Source organism: Somniosus microcephalus, unplaced genomic scaffold (assembly GCF_052327205.1).
Source record: "Somniosus microcephalus isolate GS21.2 unplaced genomic scaffold, FLI_Smic_1.0 unresolved_chr3, whole genome shotgun sequence".
In the NCBI taxonomy this organism is placed as follows: domain Eukaryota; kingdom Metazoa; phylum Chordata; class Chondrichthyes; order Squaliformes; family Somniosidae; genus Somniosus; species Somniosus microcephalus.
This window is the reverse complement of record NW_028225181.1, coordinates 62,967,878-62,988,600: the sequence shown is the minus strand read 5'-3', so window position 1 is coordinate 62,988,600 and position 20,723 is coordinate 62,967,878. Positions and strand designations below refer to the sequence as shown.

At 53.5% G+C, this 20,723-nt stretch overlaps 2 protein-coding genes across 2 annotated transcripts in view; one reads left to right on the top strand and one right to left on the bottom strand.

The window, feature by feature from the left end:
* The window catches only part of LOC147091626 (uncharacterized), a 36,727-nt gene extending 32,084 nt beyond the window's left edge, over positions 1-4,643 (top strand). The window contains exons 3-4 of the transcript XR_015075230.1: positions 4,191-4,277; positions 4,419-4,643. The gene's annotated coding sequence lies outside the window, so the exon portion shown is untranslated. The remainder of the gene's footprint in view (positions 1-4,190; positions 4,278-4,418) is intronic.
* Positions 1-20,723, bottom strand: part of LOC147091625 (uncharacterized) — an 88,413-nt gene that overhangs the window by 38,452 nt on the left and 29,238 nt on the right. Inside the window, exon 4 of the mRNA XM_085976617.1 lies at positions 16,411-17,457. Coding sequence (XP_085832743.1) covers positions 16,411-17,352 — 942 coding nt within the window. The 5' untranslated portion in view covers positions 17,353-17,457. The remainder of the gene's footprint in view (positions 1-16,410; positions 17,458-20,723) is intronic.

Genomic DNA, 20,723 nt, shown 5'->3' with positions numbered 1-20,723 from the left:
AGCTATGGCAACACTGATAAGACATTCCATTCACTGAATCGACTGGTTGGCATCTGTAATCAGATCAGGGGAAAGAACAGGGTGTGTCTGTTATTAAACACAATATAAGCTCAAAGCAGAGTGAGTAGTAGAATAGATTAAATTATAATGTGTGCTGTTCATACGTATAATTGTGAAACTATAAGAAATAACATAATTAACAGCAGGCATGGTAGTTTAGGGATGATAAGACCATTACTGAAGAAAAGTAACTGTTGGGAACCAGGGAATGTGTCCTTGTAAATCACAGATTAGCGAACTTCCAGCTGTCTTTTCCTCACTTCCTGCCAAAACCCAGCAGAGAAGACAAAGAAGAGTCAGGTGCCAGAGATGGATCACTGCAGGGTATAAAAGTGAGGGGATACTGACGTAAGAGGGCAGTCGGGACTGGAGATCAAGCTCAGGGCACCTGAGGTTCCATCCAGCAGGCTGACCTCGTGTAATGTTAGTGGGAGTGGTATACAGACCTCCAAAAAGTAATGCGAAGGTTGGGGATGGCATTAAATGGTAAATTAGAGACGCGTGTAATAAGGGCAAAGCAGTTATCATGGTGACTTTACCCAACCCTCCACCGACCCCACCCAACACCCCCACCGACCCCGGCCCCACTCGACACGCCCATTGACCCTGACCCAACCCAGCCCTCCACCGACCCCACCCGACCCCGACCCCACCCGACCGTCCACCGACCCCGAACCCACTCGACCCTCGACCGGCCCCAGCCAACCCGGCCCTACCCCGACCTGACCCCACCCGACCGTCCACCGAACCCACCCGACCCCCCACCGACCCCGGCCCACCCGACCCTCCACTGACCCCACCCAACCCTCCGCTGACCCTGGCCCACCCGACCCTCCAATGACCCCGGCCCACCCGACTCCACCGACCCCACCCGACCCTCCACCGTCCCCAGCCCACCCGACCCTCCACCGACCCCGAACCCACCTGACCCCACCCGACCCCAACCCCACCCGACCCCGACCCTCCCCCGTCCCCACCTGACCCTCCACCGGCCCCACCTGACCTGACCCTGACCCCACCCGACCCTCCACTGACACCGACGCCAGCCGACCCCGACCCCACCCGATGCTCCACCCGACCCCACCCACCCCTGGCCCCACCCAACCCTCCATCGATTCTGGCACCACCTGACTCCACCTGACCCTCCACCGACCCAAGCCCCACCCCACCAGACCCCGGCCCCACACAACCCTCCACCGGCCCCGACCCCACCCGACACTCCACCGACCCTGACCCCACCTGACCCTCCACCGACCCCACCCGACCCTCCACCGACCGTCCACCGACTCCGACCCCACCCGACCCTCCACCGACCCCGACCTCACCCGACCCTGCACCGACCCCGACCCCACCCGACCCTGCACCGACCCCGACCCCACCCGACCCTGCACCGACCCCGGCCCCACCCGATCCTCCACCGTCCCCGGCCCCACCCGACCCTCCAACGACCCCGGCCCCACCCGTCCCTCCACCGACCCCGGCCCCACCCGACCCTCCACCGACCCCACCCGACCGTCCACCGACTCCGACCCCACCCGACCCTCCCCGACCCTCCACCGTCCCCAGCCCCAACCGACCCTCCACCGTCCCCAGCCCCACCTGACCCTCCACCGGCCCCACCCGACCCGGCCCCACCCGACCCTCCACCGACCCCGGCCCCACCCGACCCTCCACCGACCCCGGCCCCACCCGACCCTCCACCGACCCCGACCCCACCCGACCCTCCACCGACCCCGGCCCCACCCGTCCCTCCACCGACCCCGACCCCACCCGACCCTCCACCGACCCCGACCCCACCCGACCCTCCACCGACCCCGGCCCCACCCGTCCCTCCACCGACCCCGACCCCACCCGAACCTCCACCGTCCCCAGCCCCACCCGATCCTCCACCGTCCCCAGCCCCACCCGACCCTCCACCGACCCCGGCCCCTCCCCCGACCCTGGCCCCTCCACCGACCCCGGCCCCACCCGACCCTCCACCGACCCTGGCCCCTCCCCCGGCCCCACCCGACCCGGCCCCACCCGGCCCTCCACCGTCCCCAGCCCCACCCGGCCCTCCACCGACCCCAGCCCCACCCGACCCCACCCGAACATCCACCGACCCCGACCCCACCCGACCCTCCACCGACCCCGGCCCCACCCGACCCTCCACCGACCCCGGCCCCACCCGATCCTCCACCGACCCCGGCCCAACCCGACCCTCCACCGACCCCATCCCCACCTGACCCTCCACCGACCCCGGCCCCACCCGACCCTCCACCGACCCCATCCCCACCCGACCCTCCACCGACCCCGTCCCCACCCGACCCTCCACCGACCCCATCCCCACCCGACCCTCCACCGACCCAGACCCCACCCGAACCTGCACCTACCCCGACCCCACCCGACCCTGCACCGACCCCGGCCCCACCCGACCCTCCACCGACCCCGGCCCCACCCGACCCTCCACCAACCCCGGCCCCACCCGTCCCTCCACCGACCCCGGCCCCACCCGACCCTCCACCGACCCCACCCGACCGTCCACCGATTCCGACCCCACCCGAACCTCCACCGTCCCCAGCCCCACCCGACCCTCCACCGACCCCGGCCCCTCCCCCGACCCCGGCCCCACCCGACCCAGCCCCACCCGGCCCCACCCGACCCTCCACCGACCCCGGCCCCACCCGACCCTCCACCGACCCCCTCCCCACCCGACCCTCCACCGACCCCCTCCCCACCCGACCCTCCACCGACCCCATCCCCACCCGACCCTCCACCGACCCCATCCCCACCCGACCCTCCACCGACCCCATCCCCACCCGACCCTCCACCGACCCCATCCCCACCCGACCCTCCACCGACCCCGGCCCCACCCGACCCTCCACCGAACCCACCCGACCCTCCACCGACCCCAGCCCCACCCGAACCTCCACCTACTCCGACCCCACCCGACCCTCCACCGACCCCGTCCCCACCCGACCCTCCACCGACCCCATCCCCACCCGACCCTCCACCGACCCCGGCCCCACCCGACCCTCCACCGACCCCGGCCCCACCCGACCCTCCACCGACCCCGGCCCCACCCGACCCTCCACCGACCCTGGCCCCACCCAACCCTCCCCCGACCCCACCCGACCCGGCCCCACCCGACCCTCCACTGACCCTGGCCCCACCTGTCCCTCCACCGACCCTGGCCACATCCGACCCGACCCCGACCCCGGCCCCACCCGACCCTCCACCGACCCCTGCCCCACCCGACCCTCCACCGACCCCTGCCCCTCCCTCCACCGACCCCGGCCCCACCCGACCCGACCCCAGCCCCACCCGACACTCCACTGACCCCACCCGACCCTCCACCTGCCCCGACTCCACCCGTCCCTCCACCGACCCCACCCGACACTCCCCCGGCCCCAACTGACCCCCGAACCCACCCGACCCTCCCCCGACCCCACCCGACCCTCCACCGACCCCGACCCCACCCAACCCTCCACCAACCCCGACCCCACCCTACCCTGCACTGACCCTGGCCCCAACCAACCCTCCCCCAACCCCGGCCCAACCCGGTCCTCCACCGACCCCGGCCCGACCCGACACTCCACCGACCCTGGCCCCACCCGACGTTCCACCGACCCCGGCCCCACCCGACCCTCCACTGACCCCGGTGCCACCCGACCCTCCACCGACCCCGGCCCCACCCAACCCTCCACCGACCCCGGCCCCACCCGGTCCTCCACCGACCCCGACCCGACCCTCCACCGACCCCGGCCCCACCCGACCCGCCACTGACCCCGGCCCCACCCGACCCTCCACCGACCCCGGCCCCACCCGACCCTCCACCGACCCCGGCCCCACCCGACCCTGGCCCCACCCGACCCGACCCCACCCGACCCTCCACCGACCCCGGCGCCACCCGACCCTCCACCAACCCCGGCCCCACCCACCACCGACCCCGTCCCCGACCCCTCCCCGGACCAAGGCCCCACCTGACCCATCCTCGTCCCCAGCCCCACCCGACCCAGCCCGCCACCGACGGGGAAAACTGAGTTGTTAATTTCCTGAAATACTTTGTGATTGCTGTAATATCCGAGAGAGAAAATCATATCAGCTCCGGGCTTTGATTCAGTTTGTTTCTTCTCTCTGTTTGTGTTTAGACTAAGCCACAATAATCTGGGAGATTCAGGAGTGAAACTACTGTCTGCAGCTCTGAGGAACCCGGACTGTAAAATACAGAGACTGTTGTAAGTACCAGACTGTGTGAGATTGTGTTTATAACAACTGGATGTCTGACACTGTACATTGTTATTAGTATCAGTAACACTGTTATTAATAAACTCTGGGGATTTACTCTGATTCCTGTTATTTCTCTCTCTGATCCCCAGTCTATGGTCTGTCGGTCTCACAGATTCTTATACCGAGGATCTCGCCTCTGCTCTCAGTACAAACCGCTCACTGAGGATTCTGACCCTGGGATCAAACTCCTTCACAGACCGATCTGTCCCCACTCTCCACCGCCTCATACTGACCTGCGGGAGTCTGGAGTGGATCGGATGAGTGTTTGTGTTAATGTTTAATGTAATAAATAAAATATCAATGGGATTCAGTCACTTTTCTGGGTAATATTTGTCTGTAATTATTATTGAAATATTAACCCCTGTCTCGCGGTTGTTTACACTGATGTTCAATCTGTTTATTTCCTGTTTAATCTTTAATCTGTTTCAGGCTGTGGAGGAATCAGTTCAGTTTATCTGGAGAGAGACTCCTGTGTGTGCTACAGGAAACAAGACCCAGACTGAGTGTGTCTGTGTGACCATTACAATTGATGACGTCACTGTTGTGTCGGTACCTTTCTACCTAGACACAATTTAGGACTCAGAACTCAGAGGCCTAGAAATTCGGTAGGCTTAGCGCCGCATTTGAGGCGCTAGAGGGCCTAGCGCCGGAGTTATGGCCAGTTGAGAAATTCCCTGGGGCCCTAAATCGGCGTTGCACCGGTAGCGCTGCGCCGGCACCGATGACGTCATCGGTGTGCGCAGCGTCCCGGTTGCCGTGGTAACCCGGCCCCAAGCCGAAATTCAGTTGCGCCCGCCTCGCCCGTGGCAGGCGCAACTAAGACTCTGGCAACAGAGTCTTCCCCCAGTGTGCGCCGGCGCATAAAGGTGGAGCGGCGGCCGGTCGCGTTCCCGGCGGCCGCCTGCCCGCACCTCCCTTCCTGGACTCCTGCATTCCCCCCCCGCGGCCCTGATCAGTGTCTCATGCGAGCCTGGCACTTCCCCGAGGTGCTGGGCTCAGATGTCGGGTCAATCCGCTGGACAGTTGTCGGCTGCAGGCAGCTCCTCCTTAACAGGAGGAGGAGGCCTGCAGTTCCCCCGCCTGCCGCACCGCATCGGGTGCCGCAGCGGGGGATTAGCGCCGGGAAACCCAAGTTCACGCCCGTTTTGAGGCGCTAAAGGAGGGTTTTAGCGCCCGCCGCCGTCTGGGCCCGGCGCACCCGAATTTTCATCGCACGCTGCCGCATTACCGCTGGCGCAAACTTTCTGGCGCTACAGCCCTGGCAAGACCAGAACCCAATTTCTAGGCCAGAGATTCAAACATGATGTGCTTTATTCAGGAAGGAAAGGGAAGTTCTGGAAAGTTCCGAACAAAGAGAGCTAAACTTAACCAAGAGAACACCCAACCATTTATCTGCTGTGACAGTGCCACCACCACAGGTGGGAGGAGAACACACAATACATAACATATTCCTCCCCTCTTAAATGAAAGGTCCACATTATTCCTCAACAGTTAAGTTACTTTCAATGCACTCACTAACCAAGGGTAGAGGTAGACTGCCTCAAACCCTGACTTTACCCTGGGGTTTATTCTGCCCCAGTCTTGTGGGTAAGTCACTAAGCCTACAGATCCAAGTGTCTTGGAAGCCGCCGCTCCCTGGCAGGATACCGGCAGCCATCACTGGCTTCCACAGCAGTAGGCATTGACACAGGCCTGGATGGAGAAGGTGCCTGTGTCAGTCGAAAGTCAGGAGTTTGCACAGGTGGAACAGTCTCTATGACTTCCTGTGTTGGAGAAGAGCACTGTGACAAAGGATGCTGGTTTGCGGTATCATCTGGAAACAGTTCAGGCCAACCAGCCATTGGAGCCTCTGTGGCTGTCTCTGCTCCTAGCAACAGTTGATCTGTGTGTCTTCTCCAAACGATGTCCTCAGCAGTCTCAACCATGTAAGACACAGGGCCTGTCTGTGCAATCACCGTAGCAGGAATCCATTTCGGTCCAGTGTTGTAGGTTCGAGCTAGGATGTGCTCTCCAGGATGAAACCGTCTCTCCTTGGCTCTTATCCCTCTCTTTTCAACTTGAGCTTGTTGTTGACAATGGACAACCTGTCCTGCCCTTGGAGGTTTGAGTAAGTCAAAACTTGTCCGCAACTGCCTCTTCATTATGAGTGAAGCGGGGGAAGTTTTGGTTGTGGCATGCGGCTCGTTCCTGTAGGACAACAGGAAGCTGTTCAGACGTTGGTGGATGGAGCCCTGACCTTGCGATGCCTTCAAGGCGTGCTTCAAAGTTTGCATGAACCTCTCTGCCTGGTCGTTAGTAGAGGGATGATAGGCGCAGACCTGATGTGTTGGACACCATTCACGTGCAGGAAGGTTGCAAACTCCTGTGATACAAATTGTGGACTGTTGTCACTTATGAGTTGTTCCGGTGAGCCATAACGGCTGAACATCTCACCAAGTTTCTCAATTGTTTGCTCTGCCGTGGTAGACCTCATCACAGCGACCTCCAGCCACTTGCTATGAGCGTCCACAAACACCATAAACATCTTCTTTTTGAAAGGACCGGCAAAGTCCACATGTACTCGCTGCCACACTTCTGCAGGCCAATCCCAGGGGTGTAGGGTTGCCAGCTGTGGAACATTCTGGACCCTTTGACATGGGGAACATGTTTTGGCTTTCTCCTCAATATTTCCATCAGGACCTGGCCACCAGAAGTAGCTTCTTGCCATTTCCTTCATCCGAACCATCGCACTGTGGCCTGTATAAAGTTGTTGCAGTATAGGTTCCCTCAGAGGTGGCGGAATGATGACACCGCGTCCCCAAAGAAGACAACCTGCCTGGACGGAGAGCTCACTTCTTTTTGAAACGTAAGGTTTCAAACTAGATGAATCACCTATGGCTCTCCCTCGAATGACATCATCCATTACCTCAGACAGGACTGGATCGTTGCGGGTGCACCTTCGCACCTGAACTGCTGTGACAGGTGCTCCCTCCACTTGTCTAAAGTAGAAGATGTCTATCTGACGAGGCTCTGGGGGAGTAACAGGCAAGGGTAGCCTCGAGGGACCGTCTGCGTTGCCGTGCAAGTCTGATTTGCGATATTTGATGTCATGTGTGTCCTGACAACAGTAAAGCCCACCTTTGCATCCTGCTTGCAGCAAGAGACGGAATTCCGGTGTGGGACCCGAAAATCTGTGCATAGTTACTCTCGGCCTTGTTCAAGGTGCGTGATGCGAAGGCGATAGGTTTCTCTTCACCAGAAGGCATGATGTGGGATATGACTGCTCCCACACCATATGGTGATGCATCACATGCTAGCTGCACGGGTAGCTTTAGGTGGAAGTGTGTCAGGACCTCCGATTTCAGCAATGCTTTCTTTGCTTGGGTGAAAGCTTTGTTGCACAGTTCAGTCCATTTCCATGTTTTGCCTTGACATAGCAACTGATGTAACGGCTTCAGCAATGTTGCTAAGTCTGGAATAAACTTCCCATAGTAGTTAAGTAGCCCCAGAAATGAACGTAACTGGCTCACATTCTGGGGTGCTGGGGCCTCCATGATCGCCTTGACCTTTGACGGCGCCTTATGCAGGCCAGTAACGTCAATCACATGCCCCAGGTACTCAGCTGAAGACTGAAAGAATTCACATTTGTCCTTACGAACTCTGAGTCCGTACTCTTTCAGTCATTGTAGTGTCGCATCCAAGTTCAGAAGATGATCCTCCTCATTTGTCCCAGTGACAAGGATGTCATCCAGGTAGCACTGGACTCCTGGCAGTCCACTCAAAATCTGATCCATTGCCCTTTGGAATAGAGCAGGGGCCGACGTAATTCCAAACGGAAGGCGGCAGTACCTGTATAGCCCCTTGTGTGTCATAATTGTCAGCAGCTCCTTTGATTTGTCATCGACATGCATTTGTAGATAAGCCTGGCATAAGTCTATTTTGCTGAACTTTTGCCCTCCGGCCAGGCCCGTAAAAAGATCATCAATGAGGGGAAGAGGGTACTGTTCCGCAGACAGCACCGGGTTAATAGTCACTTTAAAATCCCCGCAGATTCGAACAGCTCCATCTTTTTTCAGGACAGGAACAATGGGTGTGGCCCATTTGCTCATGCTCACGGGCTCCAGGACTCCATTCTCGACTAAGGCCTCCAAGTTAGCCTCAACTTTTGGCCTAATTGCATAGGGTACAGGTCGGGCTTTGTGAAACTTCGGCTTGCTGTCAGGTTTAATGCCCAGTCTCACGCTGATCTTTTTCATGCTCCCAAGTTCCCCATTGAAGAGTTCTGCATGTTTGTTTAACACTGCAGTCAGACCTGACTCCCCTTTTGACATCATGCGGACTGCAGGCCAGTCCAGCGTGATTTTCTCTAGCCATGCACGTCCCAGTAGCGATGGGTAATTTCCCTTTACCACATATAGTGGCAGTTTCGCAGTCTGTCCATTCAATTTAACTGTCACCTCAATGGCACCTCTCATGACCACAGGTTCGCCGGTATACGTCTTTAGCACAATGTTTGTTGGCTGAAGGGTAAGATGCTTTTGCATTTTGTTGTAGACAGTGTCTGAAACAAGGGACACAGCCACGCCTGTGTCCACCTCCATCCACACTGATTGTCCCTCCACCAGTGGTGACACCCAGTAGCCATTTGAACCACCTGCAACCATCAGTATGTGCACCTCTTCCTCCTCAGAGGTGTCGCTCCCCTCTGTTTTGCTTGTTCCATCATACTGCACTGAATGAACACTCCTTTTCCTCTCTTGTCCAAATACAGACATTTTGCTTTCATGCTTCCCAGCTCTGTTCTTTTTTTTACCTCTACAGGTGCGTTCAATGTGACCCTTTTTGCCACAATTTCGGCATTCCAGCTCCGTACAGTAGCAGTCATTAGCGTGATGGCCCGTTTTCCCACAACGGTAACATGTGCCGTTCCGCGCACCTTTAGGCTCAAACGACACCTTGTGAACTCTCCCTGTTGATCTCAACTGGTGAGCCTCCTTTTCCGCCATCTCCATGGAGACACTAACTTCAATGGCCTTTTCAAGAGTAAGGTTGTCCTCAGTAAGAAGCCGCTTCTGTGTGGCTGCACTTTGCAGACCACACACGAGTCTGTCTCTAATGGTGTCCTTCAGCGCCTCTTTGAACTTGCAGTGCTCTGACAACCTTTTTAAAGCAGCAATAAACATCATCACTGATTCCCCCTCCTCTTGATTCCATTTGTGAAATCTAAATCTCTCAGCAATAACCAGAGGTTTTGTTGAAAAATTTGCTCCAAGAATTTCCACTAGTTGCTTATATGTTTTAGTTCCTGGCTTATCTGGCTGCACAAGGCTGCGAAGTAAATTGAATGTCTTCGGCCCCATTACACTCAAAAAGATAGGCACGACCTTTTCGTTTGCCACCACATTCGCCAATACAAAATAGTCAAAATGTTCCGTATATGTGCTCCATTGCTCCACATTTTCATCAAAATCACTGATGTTTCCTAATATAGTAGCCATCTCACGTTTCAAATTAAAATTTCTGTTTACTCACTGCCGTAATGTTAATGTGATGCTGCAATCTCTGTTCCGAGTGTTTTGTAGTCGAAAACAAGAAAGTTCCCACAATGCAGATTCATCCGATCCTCGTCACCACTTGTTGTGTCGGTACCTTTCTACCTAAACACAATTTAGGACTCAGAACTCAGAGATTCAAACATGAAGTGCTTTATTCAGATAGGAAAGGGAAGTTCTGGAAAGTTCCAAACAAAGAGAGCTAAACTTAACCAAGAGAACACCCAACCATTTATCTGCTGTGACAGTGCCACCACAGGTGGGAGGAGAACACACAATACATAACAGTCACTGCTCCCATTGTGTGACCATTTCTGGCCGTTGATTTGATTTTAATTTAATTTAAGGGTTTCCAGCTCGAGCTGATTGCGTCATCTCCCATTGTGAGGTCAGAGGCCCAGCCACAGGGTCACATGACTCAACCGCTCCCAGGCTGCACCCCTTTCAAAATGGATGTGTGAGTGTCTGCAAATTGCAGAGTCTGTGCGAGTGTGTCTGTATGTGAGTGAGTGCCTGTGTCTGCAAATTGCAGTCTGTGCGAGTGTGTCTGTATGTGAGTGGGTATCTGCCATCGACGACGAAGTCCAACACCGCCTTTAGTGTGCCAGTGCAGCCTTTGGTCGCCTGAAGAAGAGAGTGTTTGAAGACCAGGACCTCAAACCCGGCACTAAGCTCATGGTCTACAGAGCAGCAGTGATACCCGCCCTGCTGTATGACTCAGAGACATTGACAATGTACAGCAGGCACCTCAAAGCACTGGAGAGGTACCACCAACGCTGCCTCCGCAAGATCCTGCAAATCCATTGGCAGGATAGGCGCACCAACGTCAGTGTTCTTGCTCAGGCCAACATCCCCAGCAGCGAAGCTTTGACCACGCTCGATCAGCTCCAATGGACGGGTCACATTGTCCGCATTCCCGAAACGAGACTCCCAAAACAAGCACTCTACTCGGAGCTCCGGCACAGCAAGAGAGCCCCAGGTGGGCAGTGGAAACACTTCAAGGACACCCTCAAAACCTCCTTGAAAAAGTGTAACATCCCCACCGACACCTGTGAATCCCTAGCCCAAGACCGCACAAAGTGGAGGAGAAACATCCGGGAATGCGCCGAACACCTCTAGTCTCTTCGCCGGGAGCAAGTGGAAGCCAAGCACAGGCAGCGCAAGGAGCGCACATCAACCCAAGCACCCCACCCACCCGCCCCTTCAACCACCGTCTGCCCCACCTGTGACAGAGACTGTCGGTCCCACATTGGACACATCAGTCACCTGAGCACTCATTTTTAATGTGGAAGCAAGTCATCCTCGGTTCCGAGGGACTGCCTAAGAAGAAGAAGAGTGTGTCTGCAAATTGTAGAGTCTGTGTGAGTGTGTCCGTATGTGAGTGGGTGTCTGTAAATTGCAGAGTCTGTGTGAGTGTGTCTGTACGTGAGTGGGTGTCTGTAAATTGCAGAGTCTGTGTGAGTGTGTCTGTATGTGAGTGGGTGTCTGTGTGTCTGCAAATTGCAGAGTCTGTGTGAGTGTGTCTGTATGTGAGTGGGTGTCTGTGTGTCTGCAAATTGCAGAGTCTGTGTGAGTGTGTCTGTATGTGAGTGGGTGTCTGTAAATTGCAGAGTCTGTGTGAGTGTACGTGAGTGTGTGTCTGTAAATTGCAGAGTCTGTGTGAATGTGTCTATGTGAGTGGGTGTCTGTGTGTCTGCAAATTGCAGAGTCTGTGTGAGTGTGTCTGTATGTGAGTGGGTGTCTGTGTCTGCAAATTGTAGAGTCTGTGTGAGTATGTCTGTATGTGAGTGGGTGTCTGTGTGTCTGTAAATTGTAGAGTCTGTGTGAGTGTGTCTGTATGTGAGTGGGTGTCTGTGTGTCTGCAAATTGTAGAGTCTGTGTGAGTGTGTCTGTATGTGAGTGGGTGTCTGTGTGTCTGCAAATTGCAGAGTCTGTTTGTGTGTGTGTGTCATGTTACTGTTCATTTTAGTTCAGTGTGGGTGGGAGGGAGATTGTGTGAGTGGCAGACAGTCAGTGAGAGTGAGAGAGACATGAAATCATAAGGCACGTTGCAGAATAGAAAGCCTGTTTCTGTAGACCACAAAGTGAAAAGATAAAATACTGAATACTCTCTGTTTGTTTTTAAACTGCCAAACAGAGCGGAGCAATGAAAGAAATCAACTTTCTTTGATTGCTGACAGTGATTTATGGCAATTTAAAGTCTGGCCTGTGTGTGTGTGTGTGTGAGAGAGAGAGAGAGACAGACAGACAGCAAAAGCTGGTGTGTATGCAGGGCTTGGCTGTGTTCAAGTTATCTGCTGTGTGCATTGGTACTGAATCTCATGTCTGAAAAACCGAGAGAATATAGACCATGAGATAATACTGATTTAATTCCAGACTGCACTGTTGTGGGATCTTACATTGCCTCACTTTCAAGAATTTGTAAAAGGCAAATCTACATCTATACATCAAGCCATTTGATATTTTTCTGGACTGGACTTTATAGAGGAATGTTTGTGGAGTGTTTCATGGCAGATCCTGCTGTGGGATCTCTCCATCTTCATGAAGAATTCTATCATCTTATGATCGCTCTGACCCAAGGGGCCTCGCACAACAAGATTGCTAATTAATCCTTTCTCATTACATAATACCCAGTCTAAGATGGCATGATCTCTAGTTGATTCCTTGACATATTGGTCCAGGAAACCATCCCATATACACTCCAGGAATTCCTCCTCCACAGTATTGTTACTAATTTGGTTAGCCCAATCTATATGTAAAGTCACCAATGATAACTGCTGTGCCCTTATTGCACGCGTCTCTAATTTCCCATTTAATGTCATCCCCAACCTCTGCATTACTGTTTGGAGGTCTGTACACCACTCCCACTAACATTACACGAGGCCAGCCCACTGGATGGAACCTCAGGTGCCCTGAGCTTGATCTCCAGTCCCGACTGCCCCCTTACATCAGTATCCCCTCACTTTTATACCCTGCAGTGATCCATCTCTGGCACCTGACTCTTCTTTGTCTTCTCTGCTGGGTTTTGGCAGGAAGCGAGGAAAAGACAGCTGGAAGTTCACTAATCTGTGATTTACAAGCACGGTGGCATAGTGGTTAGCACTGTTGCCTCACAGCGCCAGGGACCCGGGTTCGAATCCGGCCTCGGGTGACTGTGTGGAGTTTGCACAGTCTCCCCGTGTTTGCGTGGGTTTTCTCCGGGTGCTCCGGTTTCCTCCCACAGTCCAAAGATGTGCGGGTTAGGTTGATTGGCTATGATAAATTGACCCTTAGTGTTAGGGGGATTAAATACGTGGGGTTACGGGGATAGGGTGGGATATGTGTTGGTGTAGGGGTTACGGGGATCAGGTGGGATATGTGTCGGTGAAGGCTCGATGGGCCGAAATGGCCTCTATCTGCACGGTGGGGTTTCTGTGATTCCCTGGTTCCCAACAGCTACTTTTCTTCAGTAATGTTCTCATCATCCCTAAACTACCATGCCTGCTGTTAATTATGTTATTTCTTATAGTTTCACAATTATACGTATGAACAGCACACATTATAATTTAATCTATTCTACTACTCACTCTGCTTTAAGCTTATATTGTGTTTAATAACAGACACACTCTGTTCTTTCCCCTGATGATTACAGATTCCAACCAGTCGATTCAGTGAATGGAATGTCTTTTCAGTGTTGCCATAGCTACCTGGCTGCAGTGAAACACCTGTTTGAGTTTCTAACTCAGACTAAACTTCCCTTTCGCATAATGCATATTACATAAGACATTTGATGTCAATGAATTTTAGCCTTGTTATGTTAATATCTCTAAAACCTACAAGAAAGACTTGCATTTATATAGCACCTTTCACCACCTCAGGATGTCGCAATGTGCTTCACAGCCAATGAAGTACTTTCGAAGTGTAGTCACTGACAGTGTTGTATTGCAGGAAACAAGCGGCTCAGATACACAAACAGTTAAAAGTGGAAGGACAAGTTAAGGCTCACGGTATTAAAGGGAGTGGGGCAGCATGGATAGGAAGTTTTGTAAAGGACAGAGAGTAGTGGTTAATGGATGTTCAGACTGGAGGGGTGTAAACAGTGGTGTCCCCCAGGGTCAGTGTTGGGACCATTGCTCTTCTCAATATAGACAAATGATCTGGGCTTGGCTTTATGGAGCACAAGATCAAAATATCTAGATGAGACTACAATAGGGAGTGTGGGGAACTGTGAAGAGTGATTTAAAGTGATATACATGGGTTAGTAGATTGAACAGGTAGAGGTCAGCTGAAATTTAGTGTAGAGATATGTGAAGTGATACATTTTGGGAGGAAAAATGAAGGGAAATGTATTTTAAGTTGAAACATACAAGATTTTGAGGGTTATTGACAGGGTAGATGCTGAGAGGCTGTTTCCCCCGGCTGGAGTGTGTAGAACTAGGGGGCATAATCTCAGGATAAGGGGTTGGCCATTTAAGACTGAGATAAGGAGGAATTTCTTCACTCAGAGGGTTGTGAATCATTGGAATTTTCTGCCCCAGAGGGCTGTGAATGCTGAGTCTTTGAGTATATTCAACGCTGAGATAGATAGATATTTCGACTCCAGGGGAATCAAGGGATATGGGGATCAGGTGGGAAAGTGGAGTTGAGGTCGATGATCAGTCATGATCTTATTGAATGGCAGAGCAGGCTCGAGGGGCCGTGTGACCCACTCCTGCTCCTAATTCTTATGTTCTTATGTAAAACTTTAAAAGGAGTAGAGGAGCAGAGTGATTTAAGAGTTCAGGTACAGTGGTGTTCCACAGGGATCGGTGCTGGGATCACTGTTGTTCATAAACGATTTGGACTCAGGGATCAGAAGAACAATTTCAAAGTTTGTCGAAAACACCAAAAAAGGTGGAGTTATTACTAAGGAAGACAAAATGCAAGAAGCCATTAATAAATTTCAGCATGGGGGTGTAATTGGCAAATGAATTTTACTATAGATCAGTGTGAGGTGGTGTGTTAATGAATTTCACTATAGATCAGTGTGAGGCGGTGTGCTAATGCATTTCACTGTAGATCAGTGTGAGGTGGTGTTAATGAATATCACTATAGATCAGTGTGAGGTGGTGTGTTAATGAATATCACTATAGATCAGTGTGAGGTGGTGTGTTCATGAATTTCACTGTAGATCAGTGTGAGGTGGTGTGTTAATGAATTTCACTACAGATCATTGTGAGGTGGTATGTTAATGAATGTCACTATAGATCAGTGTGAGGTGGTGTGTTCATGAATTTCACTGTAGATCAGTGTGAGGTGGTGTGTTAATTAATTTCACTGCAGATCAGTGTGAGGCGGTGTGTTTTGGTGGGAAGAATAAGGAGGCCACTCACTACTTGGACAAGGGTGTGAAATTCAGTTACTTTGTGCATCCTGTGATATTCAGTGGGAGGTTAGCGGTGGTGGTAGCGCCCCGTGGCACTACACCGCCGGCAATGACATCATCGCAATGCCCAGCACCCCGGCTGCAAACTTGGGTATACAACCCCTGGCCTATCACCGGACAATATGTCCGACAGGGTCAGGGGTCGTTCCTGCAGCCGTGGCGATGCCAGTTAAAGGGCAGGTGCCGGGCGGCAACTTATTATTTTGGCCGACTGCCAGCACCTGCCCCCTTCCCCTTCCTTCTTCGGGGTGCTGGCCGCGATCGGTCAGCCCGGTGCTCCTCTTGATCCGACACCCCGCTCCCCGGTGGTCCAGCAGGGCCCTGGTGTGCGCAGTGCTAGGCACCTCCCCTTTAATCATGGAGGGAGGTCTGCTATGACGCGGTGCTATGTGCCGACGGGCGTGGCGCTGTTACACGAAGCACCGTGAAATTCACTGGTAGCGCCTCAAGAGGGAGGGGAGCGCTTCCAGTAGCACCCCACCTCCTGCTTGGGGCGCTAAGTTTGTCAGGGGGCTAAAATTAGCCCCGGTGACGTTTGCGACCCAAAAGGGGCGCCACCGAATTTCCCCCATAGAGTCTAAGTGGACTGGAGGAGCAGAGGGATCCAGGGATACAGATACACAAATCACTAAAAGTAGCAACACAGGTTAATAAGGCCATTAAAAAAAAAAGCACCGGGGTACATTCCTAAAGGAGCCTTCTGTTCCGTGCCCAGGAGCTCTGAACCATGGCAGAGCGCGGCTGGGACACGTTTCTCACACGCCTCGAGATTAACCCACACGGCAACTTTGCGGTCATTGAAGAGAGACAAGAAAGACCAAAGTTCCGTTTACCCCTCTCAGTGTGGCCCTGAAGGACTGTGTCCAGGAAGTTCTGTTCCCGCTGTATGATCCTCCCCCAGTTTGTCCTTTCTGAGCTCCAGCCAGGTGATGCTAAACATTCAGGCGGGAAAGAAGAAAATCTACAATAATGTGTTTAAAACAAAGCTGGTTTATTTGACATCTATCCAGAATATTAAACTCCAGCCCAGTTCCCGGAGTTATTATCAGCAGAAACAACCCCACCTGTCAGAATGAACATGGTTCAGTCCTGGATGTGATTAACAGCAGCAACAGCAGAATCCAACCCCTGCAGTCACTGGTGAACTTGCTGGTGTTTCAGCAGGTGGGATGAGTGAGTGAAACCCTTCCCACACACGGAGCAGGTGAACGGCCTCTCCCCAGTGTGAAGCCCCTGGTGTGTCAGCAGGTTGGATGAACGAGTGAATCCCTTCCCACACATGGAGCAGGTGAACGGTCTCTCCCCAGTGTGAGTGCGCTGGTGTGCAGCGAGCTCAGATGACTGCCTGAACCCAGTCCCGCATTGAGAGCACCTGAACGGTCTCTCGTCAGTGTGAACACGTTGATGGCGTATCAGTTCCCAGGAAGTTATATAGCACTTCCCACAGTCCGAGCATTTAAAAGGTCTCTCGTCAGAGTGAACTCGCTGGTGATTCAGCAGGGTGAATGAGCGAGTGAATCCCTTCCCACACTCGGAGCAGGTGAACGGCCTCTCCCCAGTGTGAGTGCGCTGGTGTACAGTGAGCTCAGATGATCGCCTGAACCCAGTCCCACAGTGAGAGCACCTGAACGGTCTCTCATCAGTGTGAACACGTTGATGGAATAGCAGTTCCCAGGAACTTTTAAAGCACTTCCCACAGTCCGAACAGTTAAAAGGTCTCTCATCAGAGTGAACTCGCTGGTGTGTCAGCAGGTGGGATGAATAAGTGAATCCCTTCCCACACTCAGAGCAGGTGAACGGCCTCTCCCCAGTGTGAACTCGCTGGTGTCTCCGCAGGATGGATGGATCAGTGAATCCCTTCCCACACTCAGAGCAGGTGAACGGCCTCTCCCCAGTGTGAACTCGCTGGTGTGTCAGCAGGATGGATGCCTGAGCGAATCCCTTCCCACACACAGAGCAGGGGAACGGCCTCTCCCCGGTGTGAATGCACTTGTGTTGCGATAGGCCAGAGGATCGGGTGAAGCCTTGTCCACACACAGAACACGTGTATGGTTTCTCCCTGGTGTGAACGGTGGTTTTTACTTCCATATTCAAAGGCCGATGATATTCAGTTCCTGATGAATCGAGTGACTGTCAGATCTTGACGTGATGTGTGGTTTGAGTTTCCCGTCTGCAAATCCTCCTTCTAATACCCTGTAAAATGAATTTAAAACAGGGAGCGTGAGACAGAACCCACTAAAGAGGCAGGTTGTGAAATTGAGCTCAATGAATCTGGTTATTTGTGGGGCCGGCACTAGAAAAAAGTGACCATGAAAGCTGCCGGATTGTCATAAATTCCCATTGGTTCACTGATGTCCCTCAGTGAAGGGAATCTGTCACCTGGTCTGGGCCTCTGGCCTCTATGGGAGGAGAGAGAGAGAGAGAGGTGGGAGTGGGAGGGGGCGAAGGAGATGGAGTTTATACATCTGCAACTCGACCAGAACTTTGACAGAACCTCCAAAACCTGCAACCTCCAGCACCTAGAAGGACAAAGGCAGAAGGTGCATGGGAGCACCATCACCTCCAAGTTCCCCTCCAAGTCACACATCATCCTGACTTGGACATATATCGCCGTTGCTACATCATCACTGGGTGAAAATCATGGAACTCCTTACACAACAGCATTGTGGGAGTACCTTCACCACATGGACTGCAGCGGTTCAAGAAGGCGGCCCACCATCACCTTCTCAACGGGAAGATGGGGATTGGCAACATATTCTGGTCTTGCGAGCAACGCCCACATCCGAAGAATGAATTAAAACAAATCTGTAGATGTAAACTGGATTAAAAGCCTCTACAGAAATACTTATACTAAAACAATATTCTTTTACATTGTAGGGACAGTGTCTGTGTAACAACCTAATCTCCCCAGAATCCACCTCCCTTGACTGTCACACAATGGAAATTGTTGGGTCCTCCTGGGCCCAGAAGTACTGGGGGTTAAACCCAGCAACTTCTCTTCCATCTCCACTCCAGCTCAAACTGAAGCAACAGAAAGACCTACACAGGCAGCCAGGGCCCTACCGTCTGTCAGCCTGCAGTATAACTCTTCCCCACAGCTGCTGACTAATGGCGGCCGCAGCACCCACAATCACCGTGCCCCAGAAACCACTCTACCCAACGCGCTGATTTCCCTGCTGAGAGTGCGCATGCTCCCCGGGGCCGCGGGCCATTCTGGGACCCTGGCTCCTGTCCTTTGTCCCGAGTCAGACTTGGTGGAACCGGCTGAAGAAACCGAGAAGCGGCGGCTCAGATGGGGGAGGCACTGCACCCTGGGTTTCCTGGTGCCAGGGCCCTGGCCGCACGTCTGCCTGGCCCGGCTGCTCTGATTCTGATAGAGGTTTTTGATGAGGTAACAGAAAGGGTTAATGAGGGCAATGCAGTTAACATGTTGAACATGGATTTACAAAAGGCGTTCGACAAGTGCCACATAATAGGCTTGCCAGCAAAGTTGAAGGCCATGGAATAAAGGGGACAGTGGCAGCATGGATACGGAATTGGCAAAGTGACAGGAAAGAGAGAATAGTGGTGAATGGTTGTTTTTCAGACTGGAGGAAGGTATCCAGTGGTGTTCCCCAGGGGTCGGTACTAGGACCACTGCTTTTCTTGAGATATATACAGATATTATAGAATATATATTAGTGACATAGACTTGGGTGTACAGGGCACAGTTTCAAAATATGCAGATGACACAAACCGTGGAAGTATAGTGAACAGTGAGGAGGATAGTGATAGACTTCAAGAGGACATAGACATGCTGGTGGAATGGGCGGACACATGGGAGATGAAATTTAACGCAGAAGAGTGCAAACTGATATATTTTGGTAGGAAGAATGAGGAGAGGCAATATAAACTAAAGGGTATAAGTCTAAAATGTGTGCATGAACAGAGAGACCTGGGGTATGTGTGCACAAATCATTGAAGGTGGCAGGGCAGGTTGAGAAAGCAGTTATAAAAGCGTGCGGGATCCTGGGCTTTATAAATAGAGGCATAGAGTCCAAAAGCAAGGAGGTTATGATGAACCTTTATAAAACACTGGTTCGGCCTCAACTGGAGTATTGTGTCCAATTCTGGGCACCGCACTTTATGAAGGATGTGAAGGCCTCAGAGATGGTGCAGAAAAGATTTACAAGAATGGTTCCAGGGATGAGGGACTTCAGTTTGGTGGATGTACTCGAGCAGCTGGGGTTATTCTCCTTAGAGCAGAGAAGGTTGAGGGGAGATTTAAGAGGTGTTCAAAATCATGAGGGTTCTGGACAGAGTAGAGAGAGAGAAACTGTTCCCATTGGCGGAAGGGTCGACAACCAGAGGACACAGATTTAAGGGGATTGGCAGAAGAACCAAAATCGACATGAGGAAAAACTTTTTTTTACTCAGCGAGTGGTTAGGATCTGGAATGCACTGCCTGAAAGGGTGGTGGAAGCAGATTCAATCACGGCTTTCAAAAGGGAATTGGATAAGTACCTTAAGTAAAGAAATTTGCAGGGTTACGGGCAAAGGGCGGGGAGTGGGACTAGCTGAAGTAGTCTTGCAGAGAGCCGGCACGGGCTCGACGGGCTGGTCTCCTTCTGTGCTGTAACCATTCTATGATTCTATAAAATATTAGAAAGTTTGTTCCACAGAAGCACGGGGTTTATCTGCTTTTATTGATGAATTTAAAAAGTCTCTATTAAAACCTGAGCCAGTGTGTTGTGAGCCAAAGAGCCTTGTGTCCAATAAGGGGAATAAAGGCCCACAGCCTCCCCTGGCCCCGGGCCCTGAACAAGGGACTGGAGAAACTCGCTGCCCTGCGGATCAGACAATCAGCCGGCGCTAGTCCCGCCCCTCGGGCTCCCCAATTGGTTGGTTGGAGGACTCGCCGCCGGCTTGCTCCTCCAGCCCCACCCCGCTCGCTCCCTATTGGTCGGAAGCTCCCGTCAATCAGGCTGTGGGCCCGGGTCAGGTGTCCCCGAGGAGATCACATGCTCCGTCCAACTGACGCTGCTCGGTCCGGGGCCTCGCGGACTCTCAGGTTTTTCTATTTCTCTTTATTCTCTCCCGATCCACCCCTCCCCCCACCCGCGCGATTCTCCACCCGATCGGAGCGGAGAAAACTCACTTTGCGTCACCGATCGCGACTCTGGAACTGACACCAAGGCCTTTCCCCGGCATGGCCCGCGCCGACTCCGTCTGGCAGGATCCGACCACGTAGGTGCAGCTCCGAGTGGGGGAGGGGGTTGGTCTCCTCTGGGCATGCGCGGTTATTACCCTTGGTGACCGGGAGGGGTCGCTGTGCCGGACTCGGTCCAAACCGCCGCTCCCTGTGTGCATGTGCGGACTATCGTCTGTCAATCAACCATCAGCCAGAAGAGGTCGCTGGTGAGACCAGTGAAGAAAGAAAGACTTGCATTTCTATAGCGCCTTTCACCACCACCGGACGT